The 25,855-nt window shown below is 43.0% G+C and overlaps 1 protein-coding gene across 3 annotated transcripts; it reads right to left on the reverse strand.

The window, feature by feature from the left end:
* Positions 1–10,244: 10,244 nt before the first annotated feature.
* On the reverse strand, positions 10,245–20,795 carry LOC146389520 (protein NLRC3-like). Of its 3 annotated transcripts, XM_084910440.1 has the most exons (7): positions 19,630–20,795; positions 16,903–17,076; positions 16,454–16,627; positions 15,781–15,954; positions 13,607–13,780; positions 11,148–11,194; positions 10,245–10,994 (listed from the first exon to the last, which is right to left on the reverse strand). In XM_084910440.1, the coding sequence occupies exons 1-7, from the start codon at positions 20,721–20,723 to the stop codon at positions 10,471–10,473; spliced, it is 2,361 nt and encodes a 786-aa protein (XP_084766566.1). In that variant the 5' UTR covers positions 20,724–20,795; the 3' UTR covers positions 10,245–10,470. The 3 variants fall into 3 exon arrangements, with proteins under 3 accessions (XP_084766566.1, XP_084766576.1, XP_084766584.1); XM_084910450.1 differs by lacking the exon at positions 16,454–16,627 and having other exon boundaries at positions 19,630–20,794; XM_084910458.1 differs by lacking the exons at positions 13,607–13,780; positions 16,903–17,076 and having other exon boundaries at positions 19,630–20,792.
* Positions 20,796–25,855: the final 5,060 nt, after the last annotated feature.

The following is a 25,855-nucleotide window of genomic DNA, read 5'->3' on the forward strand; positions in this document are numbered from 1 at the left end:
ACCCAGAATAAAGGAGCAGAGACCTTCATGGACACTAAAAGTCTCAAACACACAACAACAACATCACACTGACTCCACTCTGACATCACTGATCAATAATCAAAGAACACACAGATCAAACTGACTGATCAGCCATCAGAGGAGTCGGATCAATGGAGCTGCTTCTGTTCCTGATGTCCCCTGTTTGATCCTGGACCTGAACTCTCCCTGCAGAGGAGACACAAGACAGTCAGACACACACACACACACACACACACACACACACACACACACACACACACTCAATTAAACCAATAAACCTTTGAGCAGAACTGTTTTATATCTGATGACTCCAGACTTCACATCTGTATTCTCCACTGTCTCTCTCTGTGGGGTATTTCAGGGTCAGACTGAGGTCTCCGGTTTTCAGCAGGTCTTCATTCATCGTCATTCGGTCTTTGTAAACTCGGTCCTGTCCTTCAGGCCAGTCAGTGTCCCTCTGATAAATGTAGACTGTCCTGTATGAATTGCCCCACCAAACCACTTTAGTATCTTCAGGTAGGTTTTGTGTGCTTTTGAAGGGCAGCTGGACAGACTCCGCCCCCTCCTCCACCTCCACCTGACAGACTGAGAGGACAACAAACACAACATGAGCTGTACAAAGTGTGATTGGTGTTCAGAGCAGCATCATGTGACTCTTGTTCTGCACTAAATGAAGCGATGGAGTGGCGCCTCCTTCAGGCAGAGAAACAGCTCATGGAGAGAAATAATTATTAGAGCAAAAACAAGAGTGGAGCTGCAAATAAGGCCGAGAGGAACGCTGCAGAAAACTGTTCATGTGTGAATTCATAACTTCATAGATTTCTTTGAGCACTAAAATCAGAGCTGCTTCTATTTCTAATATGACAGCTGTACATTAGAGCTGGAACACTTTAAATGTGAGCCATAAAAACATGATACTCTACAAGTGCATTCAGCTCTGACACTGTCACATCATGAAGGAGACGTGGAAATCACTTTGTTACACAAATCAAAGTCAAATCAATTCTATTGATGGAATATCAGATCAGATCAGATCATGGATCAGATCAGCGGCCGTATGTTCTTGACACTGAAAAAGGAGTACTATTGGGCTTAGTGAGCCTGTGGGATGTCAGAGGCAGGTGAGATGTACCAAAATGCCAAGCAGAACATGTCTCAGGCGTTGGCTGAAGCAAAAACTCAAATGTGGGAGAGTTCAGAGAGACCATGGAAACAGACTTCCATGCTGCCTCTAAGAGATACTGGCAAACCATCAGGTGACTAAGGCATAGAAAGCCATTCTCTACCTGCACTGCGTATGGTGGGAGTAGAGCGCTGCTGACATCGAATGAGGATATTGTTGGGCAGTGGAGGGAAAGCTACATCCCTAATCCCACAGCATTGTAAATATGGGGATCACACTACTCAGCTTCCCCAGGAAAGTCTATTCCAGGGTGCTGGAAAGGAAAGTCGCCTGTTAGTTGAACCTCGGATACAGGAGGAAAAATATGGTTTTTGTCCCAATCATGGAACATTGTGTAACCCCCAAGTCTGAGGCCACCACTGGAAAAGGGTGCAGTGTCCACTCTGGGTCAGGGATGTGGGATTCCACAGGGCTCAATGGAGAGAGACTGATTGCAGTTGAAGTGTGAGTTTTATACTCAACCCACAGTGTGAGACCATGGCCTACGCTAATGGAAGAGGCTTTAACTGATCTGAGGATGGTTTTAAATTTGTCCTATTACTTGCATAGACTAAAGAGGCTTTGATGTACCAAGGTGTACTAAAGGTGGCATTGTACCGAGATGGAGTGAATTACCCTGAGATGGCTCCAACTTAACAGTGAGCCCCCATTGGATCACTTGCAAGCATTAGGAAGTTAGCATATGTTTAAGGCTGTAAAGTCTAGGCTTGTTTAACCAGATTTTAATAACCCAGGATAGACCTGCTGCAATAGACTTGGGCCGTTCGTTGACTGCCTTTACCAAGATTCATCCAAACAACATCCTGTATTATTAGGATATAACATTTATTCATGTTATTTAATAATAACATGAAATTTACACTTCTCTGTTTTTACAAAGATTCTGTTCTTCAAAAGCCTTTATAGCACCGGCCAAGCTGTTCACAAGTGTTGAGTGTCTTAGAGAAGAGCAAAAGATCATCTAAATATACAAAGATGAAAAAACATCATTCACTAACTGTCAGCTATAACTAATTGTAATTCTTTATACACAATATTGACAAAAGTAAATAATAAGTAATAAGTAATAATAAGTAATTTATATTACTGAATTAAGGTGTTCCGATCAGTTCCATGGCCACAGGTTTTTAAAATCAAGCTCATAGGCAAACAGACTGTTTCTGGGTCACTCTCAGGAGTTTAAATTCCAGAGTGGTACGTGATAGGATGTCACCTGTACAGCGAGTCCAATCGTGAAATTTTCTCACTGCTAAATATACACCAATCAACTGGTAGTGATTGGGAACGACAGCAACTCAGCAACGTAAAATCACAGAGTGAGGTCAGCAAATGCTGAGGGACATAGCACAATTACACTTACACCTTACACTACATTAGAATTACATTACATCGCAACACATAGCCTGGACTCCGGAACCAGTAATCCTAGACAGGGACTGGACTTTGATCCAGGTTTGCTATCCTACCCTGGAACACCACCAAGTCATTGGTTCAGGTATGTGGACGACACCTGGGTGAAAATCAAATCTCAGGACGTACCACATTTCACGGATCACATTAACTCGGTGGAACAAGACATCAAATTCATCAGAGAGGATATGAAAAGTGAAAGGTTAACCTTCTACCTGACACAGCGGCCAAGGAAGAAGAAGAACATCACTTCAAGAAGGCCCTGAGTAAATGTGGTTATCACAGCTGAACATTTGTCAAAGCTGGGTAGGCGCCTAAAGAGAGCTCCAGCCGATCCAGGAGAGAAGGACAACCGCTGCCCAAGCGAAAACCTGTAGTGATCCCATATGTGTCAGGAGTATCAGAGCAGTTGAGACGCATTTTTTCTAAACACCGTGTCTCTGTGGCTTTTAAACCCCAAAACACGCTGCGCCAAAAATTGGTCCACCCCAAGGATCGGGTCCCCGACACAAACAGAGTAACATAGTGTACGCTGTTAAGTTGCCAGGATTTCTACATCGTGGAAACCAAACAACCTCTGGCGAAGCAGATGGCACAACACAGAAGAGCTACTTTGTCAGACCAGGACTCTGCAGTCTATTTACACCTACAGGCCAGTGGACACTCTTTCAAGGATGAGGATGTAACATCCTGGACAGGGAGGAACGCTGGTTTGAGCGCGGAGTCAAGGAGGCCATTTACGTGAAAAAGGAAAGACCATCTCTGAATCGAGGAGGGGGCCTAAGGGTACATCTTCCACCATGTTACAATGCTGTGATTGCAGCCATTCCCCAACTCTCTGTGAATGGTACTCATGGCCATTGATCAGTGGTCTTTGATCAGTGGTTGTTGATCAATGGTCATGAGAATTTGCATAATTATGATGAAGGAACTGACCTCCCAGCCCATTGTTCCTTCAGTGGGCCGGTTTCAGTCATTATGCAAATGTAATGTTTTTTAAGATTGGGGAAACCTGCAGTCAGCTGAGACAGAAGAAGTCACTTGAATTAGTGACAAAACGTTTCTCCCACTGAAAACGCTATGTCCAGATGAACAGAATCAACCTTTTGGAGAATGGTCCAGGTTGTTGCCCTCTGTGAGAGGCGGCAGGCAACAGTGGTTATTCCTACAGTAGATGGATACTGGCAGGCCACCAGAATGTGTTTTGGACTATAGCCAGAGCAAAAACTCAGATGTGGGAGGAGTTTAGAGAGGCCATGGAACAAGACTTTCGGACTGCCTTGAAGCAATTCTAGCAAACTGTCAGGCAACTCAGGAGGCGAAGGCTGTGCACAGTGTACAGTGGGGATGGGGTACTGCTGACTTTAACTTAGGGTATAGTTGGGCGGTGGAAGGACTGCTTTGAGGACCCCCTTAATCCTACTGACACATCTTACGTAGAGGAACCAAAATCTAGGAACGAGGGGGGTGACTTTCCTCCTAAAGACTCGGGGGTGGTGGTTCCATCACTGGACTGGAGCAGTTCACAGCTGAGTGTGAAGTGGAGGGAATGAGAATAAGTACCTCCAAGTATAAGGCCATGATCCTCTGCTGGAAGAGGGTAGATTGCTCACTCCAGATAGGGGACAAGTTGCTGCCCCAAGTGGAGAAGTTTACGTATCTTGGAGTCTTGTTGACGAGTGAGGAGAGAGAGAAGTAGGAGATTGAGAGAGAGATTGGGGATGTGGCTGCAGCAATGCGGACATTGTACCGGTCTGTCATGGTGAAGAGCATGAGCTCTGGTTAGCAACCGAAAGAACAAGAGTAACGCGTTACTGTAATCTGATTACTTTTCGAGTAACGAGTAAAGTAAGGGATTACTATAGCAAAAAGAGTAATTAGATTACTATTACTTTCCCGTAAGCATGCGGGAAAGTAATAGTGCGTTACTAAAACCGTGATTTTTTTGCGAGTGTCTCATGACAATGACGTAAGCGAGTGCGACGATCGTGGCAACAGCTGTGTGCAGATCAACAATGGATAATATATCGAATGCGGGAGAGAGTATGAGCGTGCAGCATTTAAAGCGTGAATGTACTGACCTTACTTTGAGTTTGATTCCGTAAAAAGTGACAAAAACATTAGCGTCCATTAGCATTGTGCGTGGGAGGAAAACTTCTTTTTACAGCGAAAAAAACCCCTAAACTTCCAAGCAAGCTCCGAGTGCGCTACCACGTAATGGGAAACTCACAGAGAAACTCGCGGATTCTTCCACTGACCGCTGCGGCACACCTGCACCAGGGTAAACCTCCGCCTACCCTATTCCTGCTTTACAGGTGAAAATAGAGCAAAATGGCCGCTAGTCTTTGACTTTATTTATTTTCTGCTGTGTTTTACTTGCATCTATTTGAAAGAGTGAGTGTAAACACAGAAAAAAAATATTTTATGTGCTGGAATGTGCAGAAAATAGGTTTAAATATTAAACAAATTTCTTCCAGTCAGAGAATGTTGCATACAATTAAATTTTTGCTTGATGCATAAAGTTAAAAGATTAAAACTAATAAAACAAGTTTTAAAAAGAGACTTTTCCATTTGATTACATTTTGTATGATGGATTATGCAGAAAAAGTAGAATTGGGCTGAAAGATCTATCGCTTTATCACCTATTCAGGTTGTAAATTGTGTTTTTAAAAAGTAACTAAGTAACTAAGTAATTAATTACTTTTGAAAATAAGTAATCAGTAAAGTAACGGGATTACTTTTTTGGGGAAGTAATCAGTAATTAGTTACTGATTACTTTTTTCAAGTAACTTGACCAACACTGCTGCTGAGTGACCCCTCATCTGGGACTCTCCTCAGCTCTTTCTGGGACAGTGGCGCGGCTGCCCCTCTGTTGGTCTTCCTTGGTCTCTTGTGTTCTGAGGGCCTCTGGATGTCTGGAGTCTTGATCTCCTCCATACCTGCTTCATGCCCTGGAGGACGGGGCTGTGGCCCCCCCACACCCTCTAGCAGATCATTACATGTAGGAACCTTTTAAAAACAAGCGCGTTCATGCTCACAGGTGTACACACGGGTGCTCACACACACAAACTACACCCTTTTTGGCTCCTACCTCAAAGCACACTGTGCGCTGTCGATCTTACGTGCTGCACAATAATGTTTAATATTTAGTATTTACTGTTATATTCCCATATATCATCGTGATGTTGTTTATTGTATTGCTCTCGTTTTCTTCTGCTTGTTTTCTTTTTTCTTTCTCAACAGGTGATCCAGGTGATCGATATATGTATTTTTTTTGTCTGCTTATTTAGTTTGTTTTGTTTTTTTGCCCTTTATCCCCGTCCCTCTTCTCAGCTGTTTTTCCCCCTCTTCCTTTCTCCCTTTTCTTTTCCTCATTCAAGTCTGTCCCATATCTAGCAAGTGAAAATAAAATAAATAAATAAAATAAACAATAAAAGGTCAAATAGACCATTACGGCAAGGCTGGGATGGTCAATTTGGTAAAGTAAATCCGTTGGGCATCTTTCCTCACCTTTCGACAATAATTCTGATGGCAAAAGAACCTAACGAGACAGGCAAAAAAAAACCCCCAAAAAAGTCCAGTTTTTTCTCCTCGCCTCTGTCTGCTCTTGGGTCCTCTACTTACTCCACACGGTCTGCCCCGGCAGTCTGTGACATTTACTGCTGTTTACACTTAGCTAGATTAATGCGATGCTGTTGTGTTTAGTATGTTGCTCTGTTTTTGTTTTTTTGCTTGTTTTCTCTTCTTTTTTTCTCAACAGGTGATCCAGGAGATTTTTTTTCTCTTTTGAAGTGCCCTTTCTCACTGTCCCTCTTCCCCTCTGTTTTTCTTTTCCTTCATCTTTCTTTCTCCCTTTCCTATCCCCCAGTCATGTCTGTCCTGTCTGTAACAACTAAAAATAAAATAAAATAAATAATAACAACAAATGGACCAATATGGCAAGGCCGTGATGATCCATTTGGCAAAGTAAATCCATTGGGTATCCTTGTTGGTCCTCAGACAACAATTCTGACGGCTAAAGAACCAAATGGGACAGACAAAAAAAAGGATTGAATCTGTTTTGGTTGAGGTGTTAATGTTTGAACTCACGTGATCACGTGAGATTTCAAACCACAGGAGAATCACTGTGGTTATAAGAGGCAGACACCCGCACACACACCATGTGTCTGATGTTGTTTATTGTTTTTAACCTTTCAATGATACAAACATGAAGAAAAATCAGCACCAAGCCCTGTAATCATAGCTGTGCTACTGTTTTTAGAGAGCGTGGTGTCGCTGTGGTCAGCTCTGCTGCCTCACAGCAAGAAGGTCCTGAGTTAGAACTTTGTGCTGAACATTTGGGGGGGGGGGGGGGGTCAACATCTCTGTCTAAATAAATAAACACATTTGTTTTAAACAGCAGAGGACCACGGGCATTTTTACTGTCAGCTCTCCACTGCCGTACCGCCAGATGGTAAAAACACCACATGATGACTCTGCTTATTTATGGATATATTCAATCATTTACATCACTGTACGGCTGTACTGTTATGGCTGTGTACATTCCACCCGATGCCAACATAAACACGGCGCTCTCTATCCTGCTGAACACCATTAACGAACAGCAGCGGGCCCACCCGGACGGTGTTCACATAATTGCAGGTGACTTTAATAAGTCGAACATAAAGACTGTAATCCCAAAGTTCTATCAGCATGTCAAATGTCCCACCAGAGGAGAAAACACTCTAGATCATGTTTACTCCAACATCAAGCATGCATATAGAGCCATACCCCTCCACTACCTCGGTCAGTCCGACCACCTCTCCCTCCTGCTCTCCCCAGCCTACACCCCCCTCAGGCGCAGTGCCAGGCCCACCACAAAGACGGTTACGACCTGGCCGGAAAAAGCTCTCTCCAAACTACAGGACTGCTTCACAGAGACAGACTGGGACATATTTGAACACCAGGACCTAGAAACTTTCACAGGATCAGTACTGGACTACATCAAGTTCTGTACTGCAAATGTGACTGTGGACAAAAGCATTCGGGTTTTCCCAAACCAAAAACCCTGGATGACCAGCGAGGTCTGCTCACTCCTCAAAGCCTGCGATGCCGCCTTCAGGTCAGGTGACAGAGCTCTGTACAGAGCTGCTTGAGCTGACCTGAAAAGGGGGATTAAAAAAGCCAAGTCAGACCACAAAAGAAGCATCGAGTCCCACCTGTCCAGCACCAACACACGGGAGGTGTGGCAGGGAATGCAAGACATCATCAACCACAGAGGCTGTGAAAACAGAAAACCTGAGTGTGCAGCTGGCAGAGGAAATAAACAGCTTCTTCGCCCGCTTTGAAACACCACAACAGCAGCACTCATCTGCCTCAGCCCTGCTCCCATCCTCATCCTCACCCTCACCTGGTTCCTGCACCGCTCCACTCACTGTAACGGAGCACGATGTCAGATGTGTGCTCCTAGCAGTGAACCCCAGGAAGGCGGCCGGTCCAGACGGAGTACCTGGCAAGGTGCTAAGAGCATGCGCACACCAGCTCACCCTCATCTTCACCAGACTCTTCAACCTCTCACTGGATCAGGCAGCCATCCCATCCTGTCTAAAATCAGCCACAATCATCCCAGTGCCAAAGACGTCTCCCATCTCCAGCCTGATTGATTACCGCCCTGTGGCCCTCACACCGGTAATCATGAAATGCTTTGAGAGACTAGTCCTTCAGCACATCAAGGATTACCTCCCCCCAGAATTCGACCCCCACCAGTTTGCATACCGTGCAAACAGATCCACAGAAGACACCATCGCCACAGCCCTTCACTCTGTGCTGAGTCACCTAGAGCAGCGGCAGAGCAGCGGCAGAGCTACGTCCGAATGCTCTTTGTGGAGTATGTTAGGTTTTGTATTGTTGATTGTCATTTATGCTTAGAAATATTTAACCATATATGCTTAGAGGTGTATAATCAATTGTGTAGTGATAGGATGTGTGATCTTTAGCAGGCTGCAAAGGCTTGGTGTGTATTCCACACTGGAATGCACACCTACATCCTGGGAGCATGGGAAGAGGTCGTACCTTGTTTTATTGTTTTATGGTAGGATAAACGTGGCTATATCTGTTTTAGGCTAAGTGCCTTTTGTTTAGATGAACTGCTGGACTTCCTGACCAGCAGGTTTAGGGAAGTCATTTATGGGGTCACACTCTAACCACACACACACACACACACACACACAGGCAAGGTACTCTTTGTTTGTATGTAGACGTCATATGTTAATGACCCTATGCATATTCATGGAACCACAATAAAAGGAGTGCTATGGGGAACCTGGCTGAGAGTCTGATGGGGGTCAAGTGGTGGAACGACACTTGGCTCCAGGCAGGTCTCCCTCATGCATGAGTAACAAGAAGAACTTTGCCTACTTGGTGTTCAATGCTTTTGCTGTGTAATTATATTGTCTTCAACGTTCCAGCGAATAGGTTCAAGCTACAAACCTATCAGAGTACAGCTCAGCCTTTAATACAATCATCCCGGACATCCTCATCACCAAACTGGTCTCTCTTGGCCTCCCTCCTCTCACATTTGCCTGGATAAAGGACTTTCTTACAAACCGGCCCCAGAGTGTAAGACTCGGCCCTCATCTCTCCTCCACTCGCACACTGAGCACCGCCTCCCCACAGGGCTGTGTGCTGAGCCCCTCCTGTATTCTCTCTACACCCACGACTGCAGTCCGACCCACAACAACAATCTCATCATCAAGTTTGCTGATGACACCACGGTAGTCGCACTCATCTCAAAGGGAGAGGAAGTCCTGAAGCTGGCAGCATGGTGTTCAGAAAACAACCTGGCACTGAACACTAAGAAAACCAAAGAGCTCATTGTTGACTTCAGGAGACACAGCACTGACTTAGCCCCCTTTACATCAACGGGGAGTGTGTGGAGAAGGTCCGCACCTTCCGGTTCCTTGGTGTCCTCATCTCTGCTGACATCTCCTGGACAGACAACATCTCAGCGGTCGTCAAGAAGGCCCAACAGCGGCTGCACGTCCTGAGAGTCCTCAAGAAGTATAAGCTGAACTCCAACCTGCTGCTGACCTTCTACCGCTCGTCCATTGAGAGCCTGCTAACCTACTGCATCACGGTATGGTACGGCAGCTGCACCAAGGCGGATAGAGTGAGGCTTCAGAGTGTGGTCAAGACAGCACAGAAGATCATCGGCTGCCCTCTCCCCTCCCTGATGGACAATTATTCCTCCCGCTGCCTCAGCAGAGCAGCAAACATTATCAAGGACAGCTCCCACCCTGGTTTCAACATGTTCAGCCTGCTTCCCTCAGGGAAGCGCTACAGGTGCATCAGCACAAAAACCCTCAGACTCAAAAACAGTTTCTTCCCCAAAGCCATAACCACCCTGAACTCACACGTGCACCGATAACCCCCCCCCCCAGCATGTTTACACTGAGTAGGAGATGCTCTGTATCTTATTGTACAACTGTATAGTGACAATAAAGGCATTCTATTCTATTCTATTCTATTCTGTACTGACACCAGTAACAAACATTTTGATTCATTTTAATGAGCTCAGACTTGAGCTGGTTGTGAACTGAGCTTCAGGGAAACACAACATACTGAGATTCACTGTGAAGCTTTGAGTGGAAAAAGAAAAACAACATGTGGATCCTGGAATAATGGGAGCTTCCATCTTTAAAGGACTGAAGAGGAAGAAGTTTACAAGGAATCATTTAGAAGAGTTTCAAACATCAACTGATTGAATCCATGAATCTGAAAACGTGTTTGTGAGTGAAAGAGACAAACATGTACAGACTGAACTATCTGTTCAACAGTCAGAGTGTTTCTCTAACAGGAGGACACTCTTTACACTCCACTCAGCACAGAGTCACTGAGGCACCAGACCAGAGCCAAAACCCAGGATAAAGAGTTTGAGTGAATGTGGTGTTGAAGGTGTGGAGGTGGATCAGAGTGTCAGAGGAGACTCTGTAGAAGGACAGAGTGCCAGCAGGACAGTCCACATACACTGCTGCTCTGTTAGAGACAGAGGAGGAGGAGATGGATGTGTGTCTGTTATTGTGCCAAACAGAACGAGGACCATCATCAGAGCACTCCAGACTCCAGGACTGATCATTGTGTCCAAACAAACAGTCTTCACTGTTTCCTTTCCTTCTGATTCTTCTGTAACTCACTGATATATAAATGTCTCCTCTCCACTCGACCTCCCAGTAACAGCGACCAGTCAGACCATTTCTACACAGAAACTGAGGATAAACATCAAATCTGTCTCGATGATCAGGATATGACTGAAACTCCGTCACATGCGTCACCTTCCTGTTGTTGTCAGACAGTTGGAGGTTTGTGTTCACTGTGTTTGTGTCGATTGTGAGTTGACAGGAATCTGATGAGAGAACAAACACAATCCAGCTGCAGTTATTGATCCATCATCTGTTCATTGATTGACACTTTGATGATGACTCCTGACATCAGAATGATGAAGATGGTGGAATGTGTGCTGCTTTGTTTTCATGAATCACATTAAAAACACACTTACACTTCCTCAGACCTGGTCTCAACCATCGGACTCCAGCAGGCTCCACCCTGAAAGGAGGAGGGGGGTCAGACCAGCACAGTTAGCATGCACACATGGACATTACATGGCTCTCATACACATACTGTTAGAAACTGATTAAGGAACAGTCCAACATTTTCACAAATACTCTTCGATCCAAACGTGGATCAAACTGCTGATGATTTGCACTGATCCTGATCTGTCAGTACACCACTGTATTAAATGAAATATGACTGATTCAAACTGTGACCTTCATTATCTTTATATTCCTCTTCTGTTTAGCTGGAAAGAACACCTCGCTGCCTTTGCTGCCAGCTGGTTTTCTCCTGTTTGTGTCAGTGTGGTTACTGTACATGACCTCTGACCTCTGAATGAGTGCAGTGTTGTTGTCATGTGTTTTCATGCCACCTTAAACCTATTCCTGTTCTGATTTAACAGCATATTTCTCCACATAGAAAAGCAGCAGAGCATTCAGTCCTTCACTCTCTAACTACTCCATCATGATGTAACACACCTGATCCTTCTCAGAGAAAGTAAGTTCTGCTTTTAATTCACACATTGCAAAGTAACATTAGAACTAGGGCTGGGTATCGTCACTGATTTCTAGAATCGATTCGTTTCCGATTCACAAGGTCCCGAATTGATTCGATCCACGATTCGATTCGATTCAATTCAATTCGATTCAATTCGATTCGATTTGAATCTGGGAAATTTTGACAGTCAGAAACATTATAATTCAGATCAGTGCATTTACATATTTTTGTATCTATAAAAAGGAAGCTGACACACGCAAGACTTTATCAAAGGTGTGAGCATCACAGCAGATGCCTTTGTGTCAAAGTAGCTGAAGATAAAACACAGAACAAAACATGAAGGTGGTTTTCCTGGCCTGGGATTTTATAAAAATATTCTGCAGTACATCAAAAATGAAAGAAAACCATTAATCAACATATAAACGTTACCTCTGACGTTACAGCGGTTTTATCAGAGACACGGCTAAGCGTTTTGCATTTTGCATAATTTTAAAAAGTTTACATTTGTTTAGTATTGAACGGCAGAAATGAGGCTTTCTTTTCGAAAGTATGTAAAACGGAAAAAAACAGCGACCGAGAGCGCTGTAAACAACGGTAGACCTGTGCGTAACAAGCAAGCGAATAATGCAGAAAACAGACAGACAGAGAGAGAGAGAGAGAGAGAGAGAGAGAGAGAGAGAGCTGTGCATGAAGTGTGATTTTATCGTGGTGGAAGCAAAACAGCAAAAGTCAGAGGGAATTCATGACGATGTTTATGTGAAGCGTAGTTTGGATCTTCTTTTGCTGCTGGTTTGGTCAATATTGTTTGGAAAGAGATAAAACTAACAGCTTTATGATCAGCACAAAAAGGGCGTGAACACAAAGCGCGGACCTGCCGACACATCAGAACCAGCGAGCTGTCGGCTTTCAGCCCCGACCGTCAGCTGAGAAAGGCGACATCTCACTGATTCTGATCCGCGGGTCCGCGCTGTGTGTTTACATCTTTGTGCAGAATCAGTGTACCTGCTCTCATTTACTGTCTTAGCTGCTGGGTGGTTATTGAAATTTTGTGATCTTTCACCTGAGATTCTGGCATTTCGGGCAAAATAAATTTATATTAAAAAAATCGATTCAGGATTTTAATGAATCGATTTCACGTTATCCAGGCCAGAATCTATTTTAATCGATAAATCGATTATAAAAACCCACCCCTAATTAGAACTTTCCTCATCTACAGGATTTTTAACAATTTAACATTTGAATATGATTCCTTTTTGTTTACCACCTGTTGTTGATCACATTCATCACTTCAATTATTGCATTACTATATTATCTGCATTTCATCAAGTTCTTTTTATATTGTGTATCTTTTAAGATGCCTAAATGCTGTTTCTGTCCTTTAATGTTTTGTTACATTGTTGATCACACCATGGCACCATCATCCTGTGTACTCTTCCTCTACTCACTGGGACAGCTTCCTCTGCTGCATCTCTGTCCTCCTCCATCCTAACATCATTTAACCTTAACTTTCGATTTTCTTTCTTTCTTTTCTTATTGAGCTCTCCACACAGGATTGTTTTCTTACTCTTGAGCCCCTTCATGTTCCCGAACATAAACATGTAGTTTTTTTTACAACTATTTTAAAAGTGTATTACAGTAAGAGCCTCCATACCTAACCATAGTTCTAATGCCAGGTGCTCCAGATCATTTTTTTTACACAATTCGCTATATGTGATGTTTGGTTTAATGAATGTTGCACACCCTCCACTAGCTGCATCAACCTATCATATCTCACTTCAGTGTACCCATGGAAAAGTAAACCTTGGCTTAAGTGCCTCTGCTAGTTTCTTATGCTCCATCTTGATATTTTCTTCATGACACAGGAAATGTTTCCAGCTCTTTCTCCTCTATCGGACATTTTTTCTATACCTGAGAGTGTCCGGTCTCCAGCGTGGATCCTTCAGTCCAGCCGACAGCAGCTTAATTCCTGTGTCCCCTGGATGATTGTAGCTCAGGTCCAGCTCTCTCAGATGGGAGGGGTTGGAGCTCAGAGCTGAGACCAGAAATGTGCAGCCTTCCTCTGTGATCAGACAGTGTGACAAACTGCAGACACACAAAACATTTGTGAACTTTTACATAAGGTTTGTCTTTGTTTTGCCTGTTTTCCCTAAATACAATGAGCCCCACTCATTGCATCCATTCAATTCAAGTTAGCTTTATGAAGCGACAACCAATATCAAAAGTTGGCTCAAGCTGTATAGCAGTGAGTTTGATGATGATGTTGTAGCACAAAGTGACCAATACCAATTTATCGGCACCTTAAACCTTAAGTCTTTGAGTATATAAAGATCCCATAGAATAATATGCTTTTACAAGGTCTTGATGCATTCTCAATCATCCAGGAAAGTAAATCTCCAAAAGTTGATTCTGTTCATCTGGACGTAGCGTTTTGTGGGAGAAACGTTTCGTCACTCATCCAAGTGACTTCTTCAGTCTCAGCTGACTGCAGGTTTAAATCTTATAAACAGTACATTTGCATAATGACTTAAACCAGCCCACTGAAGGAACAAGAACAAGCCCACAACACAGACATCACATGGGGAGGCAGGTCAGAGACCGTTAGTATTATGGAAAAACACTGAAATGTACAATACAATGGTCAAGTCGAGGAGGGGGAAAAGAAAGATACCTCTACTCATGCTGGGCCCCTATGGGAGGACAGCATGAGAATAAGAAACAAAAAAACTCCTCTGCACAAAGACCACATAAATGTCCACATCACAACATCATGAAGCACGTGACAAGCAACAGGGGTGGGTAAGGGGTGAGAAGTAAGCCGATGCAGACACAGCCATCCTGCCTTGCAGCTATTCATCCAGTGCTGGTCCCAGATCTGCCGTCCGACTCGGCCTTGGAGATAAGCGTACGAGGGCACTTGGAACGAAGAGTCTAAACACAGTTTGTTATCAGGGGAGAAATTGTTTGTTATGTTCAGCTCCAGCCTTGAGACCGCAGCTGGCGCCGATATGGTAACCGCATGAAATAATGGTGGTGTTCTTGCTTTAGTGTTAACCACTGCATGTCAATTTTACAGTTGATCTAATGTCCATCACTGTTTTGTCACCATTCCTGTTGGAGAGCCATGAGCCTCTCCATGATGTTATCCAGTTTGCTCAAAGAGCATGAGTGTTCATGACAGCCGTGAGCCTCTCCAAAAATTTGTCAGATGTTGTCAGAGTCTCAGTACTCACAGTACTCACAAACTTTTCCAAGATGTCATCCGTGCTGCGTCTAATGAGCCCATTCTGAGAAGCCACGGCTCGCTCCATCGTTCCAATCAAAATAGCGGGCAGCCTTGTGGGGATGTGAACAGCCGTTTCCAATTTCTTTATTCTTCAATAAGCCAGGGCCAATCAGCAAGAACCCTGTTATCATGGTTCCAAAAAGGTAGATGCGCTCGATCGACAGTCCCGCCAGGCACATGACCCTCTAGTCCCTCCACCCGTCCATCGTGTATCCGGCAGGGAACGTCCCTCCAGAACACACGGGCTCTCCCAAACCCAGGTTTCTCATCGAGAAGAGGGTGTCAATTGCATTCAGGGACAAGTTGACCTAATCCATAATTCTTCTTTTAAGTTTTAGAGAACAGTCTGTGAGACTTTTCCAGGGTAGAGGGAGAGAAGTAGACAAGACTAGACAGAGACATGAGAAAGCCAAGCAGGAGCGATAAGGAAAGGGATAGGGAGAAAGTGTGACCGCCTTCATCAAGAGCCAAAGAAGAAGCCTTTAACAGAGAACTAAAAAAGAGAAGCCCCTGTCAGAATTCTCACTGCAGCGTTATAGTATCAACTAAAAGCTTTTTTACTGTAAATTTTATCAATATAGATCAAGGAAGGAAGAACCTAACTTGACCAAAAAGAACTTTAAGATTTAGTGTAGTCTTATGAGAATCCTTTTATAAAAATTTGTGAAGTATATGAAAATTACAAACAATAATTCAGAATCTAATAATCCAACCAAAAAGTATATAAAATAAACTTTTTTTAATCAGTAATATAATGCAGATTCTAAAAAATACAGAGTGGAAAACATTAAATCATGACCTGAGACTTTCTAGTTTACAATGTGGACTCTCCAGTGCATCAGACAGAAGCCTCACTCCTGAATCCTCCAGGTCATTGTCACTCAGGTCCAGCTCTCCCAGACTAGAGGACGTGAAGCTGAGAACTGAGGACAGAACTTCACAGCTTCTCCCTGACAGGTTACAGACACTAAGTCTGAAAAATAAAGAACACAAAGACAAGTGCTGCAGTGAGGATCTACTAGACTTGCAATATGCAATGTTGATTCATTGGCTAGAACTGCTATCACCTTATTTTAAAAACATCAGAAGCATGAAACCTCAAGTCTGAGGAGGTTTCTTCCTGTTAAAAGGGAGTTTTTCATTCCCACTGTCGCCAAAGTTCTTGCTCATAGGGGGTCATATGATTGTTGGGTTTTTCTCTGTATCTATTATTGTACGATCTACTGTACAATATAAAGCGCCTTGAGGCGACTGCTGTTGTGATTTAGCGCTATATAAATAAAATTGAATTGAATTGAATTGAAATTGAATGAAACCTAACTGTGACTAGGAAATAATGGCAAATAGTGAGCTACAACAACAAATGGATGAATGTGCTCTTTTGAAACTACATTTTTAACAGGTTAATTATGTCATGAAAATAATGTCTATGTAATGAATGTAATGAAAAATAAAATATTCTTTGATCTGACCTCAGAGTTTTGAGTATACAATGTCGACTCTGCAGCGCAGCAGACAGAAGCTTTATTCCTGAATCCTGTAAGTTATTGTTACTCAAGTCCAGCTCTCGCAGACTAGAGGACTGGGAGCTGAGACCTGAGGTCAGTGCTTCATAACTTTTCATTGAAAGAAAACATCCACTTAATCTAGAAATAAAGAACAAGAGAAAAAAAGTGTTTTGGTTCTGCATTGAGGAGTTAGCAGATTTAGCAATATTTAATGTTTCACAAGTGGCTGGAATTGCTATTGTCTTATTTTAAACACATGAAGAGCATCTGTCTCCCAAACCAAAACTCAGTGCTGTTTCCACCCAAGAAGTGTCTGAAAGCTGAAAATCCAGTACCTGACAATTCTATCAGTTTTTGCCAGTGATTCAGTAATGCAACACAGATTTTTAAAGTGGAAAAGACTGAATCCTGACCTTAGACTTTCTAAGGTACAGTGTGGACGCTCCAGTGCAGTAGACAAAAGCATCATGCCTGAATGGCAGAGGTTGTTGTTACCCAGCTCCAGCTCTCTCAGACTTGAGGACTGAGAGCTGAGAACTGAGGACAACGCTTCACAGCTTCTCTCTGAGAGGAAACAATCACTCACTCTAAAAATAAAGAACAGAAAAAAACAAAATCACTACAATTAAATGTCTTAATGCTGTTAGGTTGGAAAGAAATACAGATTTGATTTTATTTAAATCATTAGATAAAGCTGTTTTATTATTTTATTTATAGACAATGCAAGTGTGCTCATAAACGAGTTGGCACTGCATGTTTTGAGGGCCATTCAAGACTTAATTCAAGAGTTCTATTTGATACCATCAACAGTATTGTTTCTCCTCCAACTCAGCATGCCCAGTTACTTTCTGATGAAGATTGTAATACTTTCCTCAGTCACTTCGTAAGTAAGGACTTGAGATCCAAACTTTCCTCAAGTGCCTCCCCTTATGAAGACACCCCTTGTTGTCTTGGGTCATTTACTTCCTTTTCTCCAATCACACATAATGACTTAATTACAGTTTTAGGTAAAATGAAATCCTCATCATGCTCTGTAGATATATTACCTCCCTCTGTTCTGTCCGGGTCTATCACCAGCATTGGTCCCACATTACTATCCATTATTAATAGTTCACTGAGGGAAGGCTGTGTTCCATCCTATTTTAAACATGCAGAAGCAACTCCTCTATTAAAAAAAAAAACAGAATCGTGATCCTAGCTCCACTAGTAATTATCGGCCTATTTTAAAATTGCCATTTTTAAGTAAATTACTAGACAAAATTGTTGAAAATCTGTACAGGTCCCTATTATGTAAATTACACATTCTTGACCATTTTCAGTCTGGCTTTCAAAAGCAGCACTCTACAGAGACCGCTCTCTTTAAAGTCTATAATGATCTATTAATGGCATCTGATGCAGGGAATTGTTCTGTGATCATTTTTCTTGATCTTAGTGCAACCTTCGATACCATCGACCACAAAATCCTACTTAACAGGCTCAAGGTTTTGGCTGGTATATCTGGCTCTGCCCTAGACTGGTTTTCTTCCTATTTATCAGATAGGACCTTTTCTCTTAGGATTGACAGGTTCACCTCTGACATTGCTGCCCTGACCTGTGGGGTCCCACAGGGTTCAGTTTTAGGTCCATTATTATTTTCTTTTTATATGCTTCCTTTAGCTGGTATCATTCAATCTTTTAGCGACCTGTCTTATCATTTTTATGCTGATGACATTCAGCTGCATATGTCCTTTAAGCCTCATCAACTGGATAGGCTGTCCACCCTAGTCCAGTGTTTAACTCAGGTTTCTGATTGGCTTTCAGGCAACTACCTCATTCTAAATACTAACAAGACTGAGACCATGATCATAGCTCCTCCTGAGCTACATTCTAAAATTAGTCAGGTTCTTGCCTCTTTCTGTCCTTCCGTCAAGTAAAACATTTGAAATCTTGGAGTAATATTTGACTCTTCTCTGGCCTTGACTCTCATGTAAAATCGTTGTCTCGTTCCTGTTTCTATCATTTAAGAAACATCTCCAAATTGCAACATATCATCTCTTCAGCTGAACTGGAAAAACTCATTCATGCATTTCTGTCATCACGCTTGGATTACTGTAGAGTATTTAGAGCACTAAATGGCCCCAGATTATTTATCCGAGCTTCTTACAAAATACACCACTGCTCTCCGTCTCCGCTCACAGACTCAGAGTCTGTTGGATGTTCCCCGTACACGACTAAAGACACAAGAGCTTTTCAGTCTGTTGCACCAAGGCTGTGGAGTAGTCTTCCACCACAATTAAATTTGCTTGACTCTGTGGATTCTTTTAAAAATGCAAATAAAAACTTTTCTTTTCAAACAAGCCTTTTGTTGATCTACATATTTTGCATTTTTTACATTTACATTTAACCTTTTGCATTGCGTACAATGTCTATTGATTGTACTGTGTACTGTTTTCATCTTTGTGTACAGCGCTTTGTGACTGCCTGTCTGTGAAAAGCGCTTAATAAATAAACTTTACTTACTTATTTATGAGCTTCATCTGGCTACTATGTAGGCTGAAATATTCTAAGGAGCCCCTGATGATCCTCTACCTAATCACATGAGCCAAGGTGTGAAAACGGGTGTGGGTCACAATCAGCCAGGGTTTCAGGTGAGCTCATTGTATGAAACTTTGGCCCCTAACACCCATAGAAAATATTGCACGGGAGTCAGGGACACACAAACTCACCTGGAGCACACACAGAGGACAGTCTGCACTTTGTTGTCTTTTTGCACTGTAAATAAACGCACTCGCTTCATTTAAAGAGTCTTGCATTTGAGGCCCGTATCCGCAGATTTATAGTTTTAGCATGTTTTTTCTCACAGTTCTTGCTATCAAGGGCGGGGAAACTAGTTATTGGGTTTAAGGAGAATTACTTTTTACATGAATTCAGTTTGGATAGCTTTTGTAGCTCACCTAAATCAGGATATAAAAACTGCATTTTGTACTTTGCTTTCATTGATGATCCAAAACATTTAAGTGTGACAAATACAATAAACAAACAAATCAAAATAACAAACAAAAACAAAAAGTCCAAAAGACAGCAAAGACTTTCACCAAATAGCATTTGACTGTAAGTGCTGGCAATTATTAAATTCAGTGAGAACAAACATATTTACTTACACAGCCTTGTTGGAGGCTTTGACCACTGGCAGCAGCCTCATGAGAGCCTCCTCTGAAGCACAGTATTTCTTCAGGTCAAACACATCCAGATCTTTTTCTGATGACAGTAAAATGAAGACCAGAGCTGACCACTGAGCAGCAGACAGTTGATCTGTGGAGAGACTTCCTGATCTGAGGGACTGTTGGATCTCCTCCAGTAGAGAACGATCATTCAGTTCATTCAGACAGTGGAACAGATTGATACTTTTCTCTGCAGACAGATTCTCACTGAGCTTCTTCTTGATGTACTGGACTGTCTCCTGATTGGTCTGTGAGCTACTTCGTGTCTGTGTCAGCAGACCTTGTAGGAGAGTCTGATTGGTCTGCAGGGAAAGACCAAGGAGGAAGCGCAGGAACAAGTCCAGGTGTCCATTTGGACTCTGTAAGGTCTTGTCCACAGCACTCTGGTGGAGAGATTTTAGTCTTGGTGTATTAAATAATTTAGACCACATGGAGGTTGTTTCTTGTTCTTGCAGCAGATCTATTCCAGAGTTGATGAAGGTCAGATGGACATGAAGAGCAGCCAGAAACTCCTGAACACTCAGATGGATGAAGCAGAACACCTTGTCCTGGTACAATCCGCTCTCCTCTTTAAAGATCTGTGTGAACACTCCTGAGTACACTGAGGCTGCTCTGATATCAATGCCACACTCTGTCAGGTCTGATTCATAGAAGAGCAGGTTTCCTTTCTGCAGCTGATCAAAAGCCAGTTTTCCCGGAGACTCAATCATCTTCCTGCTCTCTGGACTCCAGTGTGGATCTGTCTCAGCTCCTCCATCATACTTGACCTTCTTCACTTTGGCCTGAACCACCAGGAAGTGGATGAACATGTCAGTCAAGGTCTTGGGCAGCTGTCCTCCCTCTCTGGTTTCCAGCACATCCTCCAGAACTGTAGCAGTGATCCAGCAGAAGACTGGGATGTGGCACATGATGTGGAGGCTTCGTGATGTCTTGATGTGGGAGGTGATCCTGCTGGCCTGCTTCTTATTTCTGAATCTCTTCATGAAGTACTCCTCCTTCTGTGGGTCAGTGAACCCTTTGACCTCTGTCACCATGCCAACACAGTCAGGAGGGATCTGATTGGCTGCGTCAGGTCGTGTGGTTATCCAGAGGTGAGCATATGGAAGAAGATTTCCCCTGATGAAGTTAATCAGCAGGACATCCACTGAGGTGGACTCTGTAATATCAGTCACACTCTCTGTGTTGCTGAAGTCCAAAGGAAGTCGACACTCATCCAGACCATCAAAGATGAACACAACCTGGAAGCCTTCAAAGCTGCAGATTCCTGCTTCTTTGGTTTCAGTAAAGAAGTGATGAACAAGTTCCACCAAGCTGAACTTTTCCTCTTTCAGCACATTCAGCTCTCTGAAAGTGAATGGAAATATGAACTGGATGTCTTGGTTGGCTTTGTCTTCAGCCCAGTCCAGGGTGTATTTCTGTGTTAAGACTGTTTTCCCAATGCCAGACACTCCCTTTGTCAGCACTGTTCTGATTGGTTCATCTCTTCCATGTGAGGCTTTAAATATGTCTTCTTGTCTGATTGTTGTTTCTGGTCTGTTTGGTTTCCTGGATGCTGTTTCCATCTGTCTGACCTCATGTTCATCATTGACCTCTGCAGTCCCTCCCTCTGTGATGTAGAGCTCTGTGTAGATCTGATTCAGAAGGGTTGGGTTTCCTGCTTTAGCGATCCCCTCAAACACACACTGGAACTTCTTCTTCAGCTTAGATTTAAGTTTACCCCGACACTTTTGAAGAACCTCTGAATTAAACACAGCAGATAAGATGATTTGTCAGTTTAAACAGTTTCAAGAACTGTTTTTTAATTGTTTATTTCTTTGCATCTTTATGATAACCTAACCTTAAATCTCATCAGATATTTCAGTCAAATAATCTCACATCAAATTAGGCCTTCTACTCGACCATGTCTTATTTTCATTTTTAAAAAATGGTACAAAGTGTGGATGGGCTTCCATTTTTAGGTATATATGTGTAACCCAAGTAAAAACAGATGCATAAATAGCAAGAGACAAGTGAAGTCTAATAATATGAATAGCAAAGAGATAAATTGATTTATTGAATCTTGTTATTTAGTTAAAGGTCAAAGTTCATGTAAAATGGTTTAAAACATGTTGACATTGTTTAAAATAAGTAATCATTCTTTTGTTCTGAATTCCTTGGTGGGGGGAGGGGGGTGGCAACATGGCGCCTGTGTTCGGCTTGGCCGCTGTTGCTGCTCCGTGTGTTTGTCGACTGCTTCAATATATTGTTTTTTATCTTGTCATCTCAGCTGTGATATATCATGGTCTATTTGCTACTCGGATCTACAGTTCACAAAGTTTGTTGACTATCAAAGTATGTTTGGAAAAAAACTTTTGACAGCTGGCAGAGCTACCACCAGGCTTTCCCTCCACCGTTTGTCCGCCCTCCTCCCTCTCCCGACTACCTGTACCTGTTCTTAGCTGCAAGCAAAAACCTAGGAGCAAGAACAAGGTTAAGAAGATCGTCTAGAAGGGGCTGTAGGGCTGGTGTGTAGGCTAAAAGGAAACACACCCGACAGAGGGGAATTCTTCTGCTCCATGGTAGAGAACGTCTCCAGTTTTTGGTACCAGTCCAATTAAGAAAGCGGAACCGGCTGTTCAAACCCCCACAAGGCTGCCCGCTGGGATTGAAATGATGGGACGAGGCGTGAGTTTCTCAAAATGGGCTCATTGAGTGCAGCACGGATAAGATCTTGGAGAAGCTTATGGCTGCCGTGAATACTCAGAACAAGACCTCTGAGTGCAAACTGGATTACATCTGGAGGGGCTCGCTCGGAATAACACCTCTGAGCGCAAACTGGATCACACCATGGAGAAGCTCACTGCGGTCGTGAGTTCTCAGAATCGGCTCTTTGAGCACAAGAATGACAACATCACAGAGTGTAAGTTTGATAACATCACGGAGAAGCTCACGGCTCTCCAACGGGAGATTGAGAGACCAGTGTACTGTTAGAACAGCTTTGAAAATCATATGAGTTGTTCGCACTAAAGTAAAAACCACCATCACTTCATGCAGAGACCCCTTCGGCGCCAGCTGCGGTCTCAAGGCTGGAGCTGAACAAAAACACCCTGATAATAGACTGTGCTTAGACTGTTCTTCCCATTCTATGCAAGGCCACCTGGGTTGGCTGGAAGACTGATTACTTAGCCTGGCAGGGCGAAGGACACTGTCTCAGCTGAACTCTGGACACGCACACACACACACACAGACATATATACACATGCAGATGTACACTCATCCCCCCTGCCCCTCCAAACGCCTTCGACGCTTATTCCCTTCCGATGCTGACGGTGGATCAAGGAGACCAGCGCATATGCTGCAGGCCCGGATGCACTGTCTACATTGGCTGTCTCTCACCCTTTACCCACCCCTGTTGCTTGTCATGTGTTTCTTTGGTGTATTAAGAGTGTTTTCATGTGCAGAGGTGGTTTTTTTTCTGTTCTCAAACTGATCTCCCTGTTGGAGCTCAGTCTGGGGGGAGTTATTTTTTTCTCCTTATCTTTCCTCATGTGGTGCTTTTTCCATGTTATACCTCTCTGACCTGTCTTCCCCATGTGATGTTTGTGTAATGTATGTATGGTCGGAAGGGTAAGACGGCGCTGGCATGGCTGGCAGCCTTAACCCAATTTCCCTCAGGATGAATAAAGTACGATCAATCAATCAATCAACCAATCAACCAATCAATCAATCAATCAATCAATCAATCACGGGCAAACAGAACAATTACCGGGATCGGTGTCATGTCTGGAGATGTGGGAGTTTTCACCTTGGCCTGTCATTCTACAAGACCACAATTCCACAGCTAGGGGTACAGGGAGACTAAGTCCTCATTCCAGGTGTCTGCTGTCAATTCCCCGTCAATCAGCTGTTGATGACGTCAGCCTGTCACCTCTGCTTCAGATTGCTCTCCTGAATGCTTGCTCCATAGCCTACAAATCATTTGTACTGAATTCACTGTTTCTTACTAAATCTTGGCAGCGGGAGAATGAATTTATCCACCTTAATGAGCTCTGCCCGCTCGACTGTCACTTCATCGGGACTCTGTGTTTGGACCGCCCTGGTGGTGGTCTGGTAACCGTTCACCAGATCAGTTTCACTTGCAGAGCTATGGACTCTGAGTCTTTCCCTTCCTTTGAGTCAGCTTCTTTAGGTTGGTTCATCAGATATATCTCATTGTACAGGGTGGGCCATTATATGGATACACCATAATAACATGGGAATGGTTGGTGGTATTAAAGTCCTATTTGTGGCACATTAGTATATGTGAGGGGGCAAACTCCTCAAGATGGGTGGTGACCATGGTGGCCATTAAGAAGTCGCCCATCTTGAATACAACTTTTGTTTTTTCAATAGGAAGAGGGCCATGTGACACATCAAACTTTTTGGTAATGTCACAAGAAAAACAAACTGGTGTTTGTATTCAAGATTTTACAGACTTTTTATCTTCGATTATTAAACTTGAGAAGGTCTTAATGATTGGGGATTTCAACCTTCACATGGATGATCTTAGCTGTAGCATGGCCTCTGACTTTCTATCCATTACAGACTCTTTTAATTTTATTCAGCATGTCTCTGGACCCACCCATGTTAAAGGCCACACCTTGGACCTCGTGTTTTCTCTTGACTTAAACATAATTAATGTCTGTGTTAAGGACGTACAAGTGAGTGACCATTCCGGTGTTATTTTTATTCTTAGCTTCCCTCTGTACACACCATCTTCTAATCTCATGTTCCATAAGCGGTTCATAAATCAGGATGTTGCTTTGAAGGCTGCACTGATGCTGATGTTGCTACACAGTGTTTCAACAATCACTGCTTGGAGATTTTAAATTCGGTGGTACCTATGAAATCTGTCATTGCTGCCCCAAAAAGAGCTCGTCCACAGATAAATGATGACGTAAGGAAGGTCAAAAGAATCTGTAGAAAAGTAGAGCACCTTAGGAAATCAACTAAACCTAAAGTTCACAGACTCCACCTTAGGGAACTTTGGGTTTCCTTACATGAAACCATAAAAACAGCCAGATCAGGATATATTTCTCTGTTAATCTTATTGTTACACACTGAAGGACGACAGGGTTCATTCAGGTGCACATGAAGATTTATTGCGCTGAAACACAGCAAAACAATTCAGCGTTACTGGCGGCTTCCATTGTAATAACTGGCCTGCGTTACTTTTGTAGCATTACGTGTAATGGCCCTGTATTAATCAGCCCTTAACACACAGAGAAAATGACCAGTAAACAATAGACAACATAACATGTACTGGCTGGTCTATTTCCTATAACTTTAACTGAAACCAGCTAACAGTTTCCTTTCACATTACTGATGTAACAACATAGTTACAGAGATTAATGCAGGAGGCTAACATGACTTAGCTAGCGCACAAACATTACTAGCATTACCCACAGATAACGTGAAACACCTCCCTTATTCGCTCACATTAAACACCATATAAACAAGAATTACATTCCAAACATGTTAAATAAGCATCAACTTTACATAAATGTATGTAGTGCTCGTATATTGCTCTCACCTGAAACACAGCAAAACAATTCAGCGTTACTGGCGGCTTCCATTGTAATAACTGGCCTGCGTTACTTTTGTGAAGGATTATTTTGCCAGTTACCCGTTTGGCTGAGCCGCCACTGCCACCTACTGGCGAAACTAAATATCGCCCTAACATCACATCAGGTGGGAGCAAATGAGCTTTTCGCTCTGTGTTATGATACAAATTATTGTCACAACAAATAGATGTTGTGACAGATGATGGGGGGGGGCACGAACACATAAGGAACACATCTGAGACTTGTTCTTAATGCTCAAAATACTCAGGGTGCCACATTATCAAGCAAGAGAAATTCCAAGGTACTGTTTGACTCCATAAACTCTATTGTTTCCACCATGGTCCACCCAAGTATCCGTGTCCTCTATATCTGAGAGTGATGACTTTCTAAGCTTCTCTGTGGATAAAGTTAATAATGTCTGTATGAGCACTGGTTCTTCAATACCGTCTGTTTGTGTCTCTAGGCCACCTCCCCCTCATTTACTGTCAGTGTTTAACCCTGTTGACATAAGAAGAGAAAATGCTCTCAATTATGGAGACAGGCAAATGGTTCATTTATGTTTGATGTGTGGTTTACATTTGTGT

Source organism: Perissodus microlepis, chromosome 3 (genome assembly GCF_051167445.1).
Source record: "Perissodus microlepis isolate ML-2025 ecotype Zambia chromosome 3, ASM5116744v1, whole genome shotgun sequence".
NCBI classification, from domain to species: Eukaryota; Metazoa; Chordata; class Actinopteri; order Cichliformes; family Cichlidae; genus Perissodus; species Perissodus microlepis.

Excerpts from the sequence above, each read along its gene's own strand:
- LOC146389520 (XM_084910440.1), bottom strand. The coding sequence starts at position 20,723 with ATGGTGACAGAGGTCAAAGGGTTCACTGACCCACAGAAGGAGGAGTAC. Across the intron at positions 15,955-16,453 it reads TGTATACTCAAAACTCTGAG|ACTTAGTGTCTGTAACCTGT; the intron begins GTCAGATCAAAG and ends TTTATTTTTCAG. Across the intron at positions 10,995-11,147 it reads GAGACCAGGTCTGAGGAAGT|ATTCCTGTCAACTCACAATC; the intron begins GTAAGTGTGTTT and ends TTCTCTCATCAG.